Source organism: Lytechinus pictus, chromosome 2 (assembly GCF_037042905.1).
Source record: "Lytechinus pictus isolate F3 Inbred chromosome 2, Lp3.0, whole genome shotgun sequence".
Classification (NCBI taxonomy): domain Eukaryota; kingdom Metazoa; phylum Echinodermata; class Echinoidea; order Temnopleuroida; family Toxopneustidae; genus Lytechinus; species Lytechinus pictus.
This window is the reverse complement of record NC_087246.1, coordinates 16,324,784-16,331,337: the sequence shown is the minus strand read 5'-3', so window position 1 is coordinate 16,331,337 and position 6,554 is coordinate 16,324,784. Positions and strand designations below refer to the sequence as shown.

The 6,554-nt window shown below is 35.3% G+C and overlaps 1 protein-coding gene across 1 annotated transcript; it reads left to right on the top strand.

Moving 5' to 3' along the window:
* Positions 1 to 4,633: 4,633 nt before the first annotated feature.
* On the top strand, positions 4,634 to 6,554 carry LOC129274819 (uncharacterized). Its single transcript, XM_054911568.2, has one exon. The coding sequence runs from the start codon at positions 4,732 to 4,734 to the stop codon at positions 5,377 to 5,379; it is 648 nt and encodes a 215-aa protein (XP_054767543.1). The 5' UTR covers positions 4,634 to 4,731; the 3' UTR covers positions 5,380 to 6,554.

Here is a 6,554-nt window from a genome sequence, read left to right as displayed (position 1 = left end):
ATTATAGACAAAAATATTTCGAAAGGGTGTTGGTATAGTGTTGGTGGAAAATTTGTACATAAAAATAGCAGTTTGATAAGTGTGAATATCGTAGATCTTCAATGTTTTAAAATCATGAAATATAGGATCAGTATGAGCGAGATAATGGGAGTGATGACAAATGCGAAGTGCTTTCTTTTGAAGGCGCAATATTGAATCGATTTTGATTTTGTTACTATTTCCCCATACAATATTACAATAAGATATATACGATAAGATAAATGAGTTATAGAGCATAAGTAACGATCTTTGAGAGATATAATATTTTAATTTATACAAAATGCCTATGCCTCTTCCTGCCATCATGCTTATATTACGAATGTGACTACTCCAAGTTATGTTAGCATCGATCACTACACCTAAAAATTTAGTTTCTTGTTTTTCATTAATGGGTATATCATTGATATAAATATTATCGCGAAATATATGTTTAGAATTAATGTGTTTGAAGTACATGAAATTTGTTTTATCTATGTTAAGTGAAAGTTTGTTTGATTTAAACCATATTGATAATTTCTTTAATTCTTGATTGAGAGTTGCAACAAGTATGTTTAAGTTGTGGTGTGAATAAAATATGTTGGTGTCATCTGCGAATAAAACATATGTAAGTAAGGGTGATGTGTTCACAATGTCGTTCATATATATTAAAAATAATAAAGGTCCCAGGATTGAACCCTGTGGTACTCCACATATTACGGGGCATATATTAGATGATTTGGATTTAAAATTAACATATTGGCGTCTATTAGCTAAATAATCTTTAAACCAAGATAGTACGATCCCTCTGATTCCATATGTCTTTAGTTTACTCAGTAATATGCGATGGTCCATTGTATCGAACGCCTTCGATAAATCCATAAAAACCCCAATAGTGTGCTCCTTTTTTGAAAGTGAATCAGTTATTTTATCATATAATTGTAAAATTGCATAATCGGTTGAATGTTTTTTTCTGAAACCATATTGATTGGGGATTAATAATTTGTTAGTGTCCAAAAATGAGTATAAACGATTGTAAACAATTTTTTCAAGTATTTTGGAAATGCTTGGTAACAGTGAAATAGGGCGGTAGTTTACAATCCGACATGGGTCATCTTTTTTATATATTGGAATAATTTTGGCAAGTTTTAGCGATTCAGGAAAAACACCTTGAGAGAGAGACAGATTGAAAATATGTACAAGTGGAGAAGCCAGGAAAAAAATTATTTGTTTAAGTAGATATACACTTATCCCATCATGGCCACTGGATTTGCTGGGTTTTAAGGATCGAACAATTTCTAACATTTCCTGAATATTTGTAGGGTTGAAAAATAAGGAGTGTTCGTTATGGTTATCTAAATATTGTGAAAAATCATGGTCATTTGTAACAATTTTCGAAGCTAGGTTTGGACCAACATTAGTAAAAAATGAATTGAATGCGTTTGCAATAACACTAAGGAAATGTCAGATAATGTTTTACCATGAGACAAATTCAAGTTATCAAATTCATCATAAATGGAGATTTATTGGCATCGATTTACTATAGATTTACAACCACTAGCGTACCTACGGGGGGGGGGGGGGGCAGGGGGGGCACTCTGCCCCCCCTGACGAGTCACAACCCATGCAAAAACGTATCTTTGCCCCCCCCCTGACGGGCTTGAGAAACCTTTTTTGCCCCCCCTGACGAGCTTGAAGACCTTTTTTTTTTTTTTTTTTGCTTGTCAATTTTTTTCTGGTACGAAATCCTTTATTTGTGATCGTAGACCTTTTTTTTTTTTTTTTTTTTGCTTGTCAAATTTTTTGGTGGACGGTTTTGCCCCCCCCTGTGGAAAATCCTAGGTACGCCACTGTTTACAACTGTTCATGGCTGGTACAGGAATGATGAGTTTTGATACAAAACAGAATGCATATTTTTTAACATTGAATCCTTGATTGATTGTCTACAATTCATTGCAGTCTAGCTAGTCAGTGATACAATAACATCTATCAAATAGACGATTTTTAGGATTTTTTTTAAATTCATCTATATACATGTATTTACGTCGCACGGGGCAAGTGCTAAAATCGCACCCCTTTCAATGTGTATTGTATCAACATACACATCAATGGGAGTGCAAACATTTTTCAATAGACGTTAAGACGGAATATTTTTTAATGTTTTTTTGTAATCATAAATGTGAATGCGAGCGCGAGCTGAAAATTATTGATTTTCTGACCTGAAAAAGAAACATTTATCATAGATAAATTATAACAGGGAATAAGGGAATGGGTCTCATTAAATAAATCGACCTAAAACGAGGGCAAAGCGCGAGCCCGTTTTTTATTCAACTAAACAATGCGAGCGCGAGCAGAAAATTATTGATATTTAGACCTGATATCGGGAGTAATCCCACGATGCGGATCTAACTAAGCAATTAAAGGGATGGTCCAGGCTGGAGAAACTTATATCTCAATAAATAGAGTAAAATTCACAAAGCAAAATGCTAAAATTTGATCAAAATCGGATAACTAATAACGAAGTTATTGAATTTTAAAGATTTGCATTATTCCTGTGAAACAGTTCTAGGCATGTCTTTATGAATATTCATTAGGTGGGTTGATGATGTCATATCCCCACTTGCTCTTTTGTATTTTATTATATGAAATTAGGTTTATTCAAAAATTTTCTACCAAGAACTTAAACAATTGGATTGACAATTGATCAAGTGCATTCGTTATTCATTGCCGTAACTTATTTCATCATAATGGAGACACATCATTTACACATGTATGAAAAAATGAAACAATTATGATTTCATGTAATAACATAAGAAAAAGGAAAATGGGGATGTGACATCATCAGCCCACCTAATGAATATTCATGACGATGTGCATATAAGTGTTTTCACAAAATATTGATAAACTTTAAAATTCAATAACTTCGTTATTTGTTATCCGACTTTGATGAAACTTTCAGCATTTGCTCGGTGAATTTTACTCTATTTATTTAAATATAAATATTTTCAGCTTTGACCATCCTTTTAATGCAGGCACGAGCGATGAGCTGAAATTTTTGATATACATACCCGAAAGGGGACAATTTTAAGGAATATTCTAGTGAATTCATGAACTTCCTATACGTATCTCATCGGCGTAATGCGTGCGCGAAGCGCGAGCTAATTTTGTAGGTATATCCTCTCCTAAAGAGAGACGATTGTTTGTAAAAATTAATGAAGAGGGTTTGTATCTACCTTATCAAATCAGAGCGTGATTATAGTCTGTTGATCAAACAAGAAAAAAGATGTATTTTAGAACTGTTTGTAAGAATTAATGAAGAGTAACATATCAAAATGCTTACCCTCAGCTAGCTATGAAAAGTTATTTGATATGTGTTTGAAAAATAAATATTTTAAGGACTGTGTGTTGGAATTCTTGGAAAGAATAAGTATATCATCAATAAAAATTGTCACGATTACAGAGTATTCATCCTTTGGTGAACACATGCAAGCTTCATTTTCTATATGGGTCCGAAACAGCATTACCATGGTAATAGCATAGGACAGGGGTATTAATCACCTTCAGTGGTCTTCCTTTTCTGCGACTTTATTCCTGAAGTTTGACTTTTCTGTATACACACAAAAAGTTGACCATTTTTTTTCTGTTTTACTTTTCTTTATTTGGCCATTTCCCCTTTTTTGCGCCCCCTAAAAGTGGTGCCCGCCCGGCGCACGCACCCCTTGCCCCATCCTAGATACGCCACTGGTCTACAGCTCACTTTCAATAAGACCATTTAGGTAAAAGGATCTAATACATGTACTTTATTTTGTCCTAGATTAGAGTTTTTGATTAAACAATCGATTCGCTCCTCTCGACCGGGCCTGTCGATGTACATAACTTTTTTTGGTAATTTGTATATAATAATGTCATAGACGCATTTGTTTTGTTTTGCGCTGACAGGTAATTCTTATATGCCGAATTATTCCCGTCGCGTCGTAGGCTTATTCGTCAAAAAGGATACAAATTTCCATTTTATTAGAGGGATTTGATAAGAAGTATTTTCGGTGGCTACGCCACGATAGTAAAAGTAAATAGTGGAGATACGATTGCGTAAGAAGTCGATGGATACACTAGATGATATTCCTAAGCCCTTATTAATTAATATTGTTGTTTAAGTGTAGAAATAAGCTATAAAGCTATTTCAATTGTTCAAATGTTTGGTTTTCTTTTTCTTCTTGTTGTTCTTTCCGTTATGTCTGTAAAGCGCATTGACAGTAAATAATAACCCACCCCTTCCCCTTCACAGTTTGTGTTTGTGTATCGCGTTACAATTCTCTGAAAAGAACGTAAACACACACAAAAAAACTCACACACACCATGACACCATTTTGTTGTCGGTCCATTCATGCAAGGAGCTTAAATCCATGCACATACACATACGCACACACAAAGCAGGCAATTAGGACACGCCTTCTTTTCTTTTCATGGAATAAACGAAAGCAAAACCCCTTACAAGATGATTGGTCAATACAATTGGCCAATCAAATCACGACATCCGCTACACTCTGCGTTTCCGTATTCCTATTGGCACGCGCTCTTAAGGTCTCAATAATAGTCACATGGAGTTTGACATGAGGATAAATTTCGGATACTTCACTCAATATTGTTATTCTTTCTTGAGCTAGCCATCGAGGACACTCGAACCTACAATCCGTATTCTCTTACAATTAATTAGTCATGTTCGATCCATTCCAAGATTATTTTGGACTTAGTGGGCTACTTTCTAATTGTAGACTCAATGGAGATTTCAGAAACTCTGTCTCTAGTCGTCATTTGCACAACGATGATTTCAACTCTAATGGAGTCGAAGTCGATGTTCCTGTCTTTACGAACCCGAGCGATCTCAACAACAACGTCATATCTGGCCTCCCCGTCTCAACTGCTAATAATACAGCTTACTGTGGATTTCTACCACTGAACGTCGACATTACTGAACTTTCGAAAGTGATGAGAGGAGCGGGTCGACGCTCTAATAACGGTAGAGGTGGAGCAACGGGTACGGGGGCCCGGCCGCCTAGCTGGTGTGTGTTCTGCAAGAATAATGGGGAAAGCGAGATGGTGTACGCCAGCCACAAGTTGAAGTCCGAGGATGGCATCACTACGTGTCCGATATTAAGAGCTTACACCTGTCCGCTCTGCGGCACCAACGGAGATCGCGCACACACAATCAAATACTGCCCCGTCAACAAGGCGAAGGAGGATGTAGTCGGACCAGGTACCATCGGACAGACGTCGCAATATCGTACGCCACGCACATCAACAGGTCGAAGACGAACCTCCAGCATTAGTAATGCCAGCACCAGCGGCTTCATTGGAGGGAACTAGAACTAGTTTTTACTTTCGCCACCTCGGTCACGATGGATATTGTAACTTCTGGACATCACGTCAGATTTGTTTCAACCATCTTTGGAAGGTCAGAGATTGATTGAAATTCAGTTTTTTAATCCTGGATCTTGCCAGCGGATTTTTTTTTGGTTATGTAAACCTGTAATACTGTATCAAGAAACGTATCTCGTCTGACGCCATGAACTTTGATTGGAGTGGATTGTGTTCACATTGTTTATTATAATGGTCTGCTTGTGTCATGCTATTGTGCCTTATTTTTCATTTTTTTAAAGACAGTGAATAATTTACCATGTCATCAGTCATTTTCCTAATCCTAATTTATGCTCAAATGTCGAAAGTCATGAAAGTCGACTCCAGTGCTGACATTGATAGTTATTTTAGCTGGACTTTTATAGACTCTTTAATTGAAATGTAATTTTGTTCTTAAGGTTATTATTTTACAAGTATGAGAAGTCTTTTTTTTTTAATGGAAATGGCTTTTTTTACCTATTGAATGTATTTAATTAAGGAGTGAGCTTTCATTGACATGGGCCATGCCATTTCTTCGTTTTAATCCAAAATACTTGGTACTTAGTCGATATTAATGGCTGCAAGTTTATGCAGATATTTCTTATGCAATTATGAGAAGAATTTTTAAGTAGCTTATGTATTTAAAATGGAATTTCAATTCATTTATTTGAACTTTTTTATTATGTATATTTTTAGACCAATATAACAATTTACCATGTTAAATGACAAATTATGTATTGTGATTATATTGATCAGATTAAAAGACAGTGACTGATAATTTTTATGATGTACAAACATTTTAAGATGGATGTCGTTGAGATTTTGGTGCACAACATCATTTTTAGTAAGTTGACTTGTACATTTTACGAGCAAGCTTATACCCCTGCACTGCAGTCATGGTAGTAGTAAGAGACTTGTCATGTAAAGGAAAGTTCTATAATCATGATAATGGATTTTCTTTTAATCTTTTTTTGTAAGCAACTTGCCATTTTTATTTATACATGCCTTCTTTTATGTTAGACTGAATAGTGGTTAAGGATGAACCTCGATTTACTTTTATCTGTCATTGTTTCCAAGTGGGAAGTCAGAAAGTACTGAATATGTTTTAATAATAATAGTACAGAGGTACTTCATTGTTTTTGTAA

Coding starts and splice junctions, on each gene's coding strand:
- LOC129274819 (XM_054911568.2), top strand. CDS start 4,732: ATGTTCGATCCATTCCAAGATTATTTTGGACTTAGTGGGCTACTTTCT.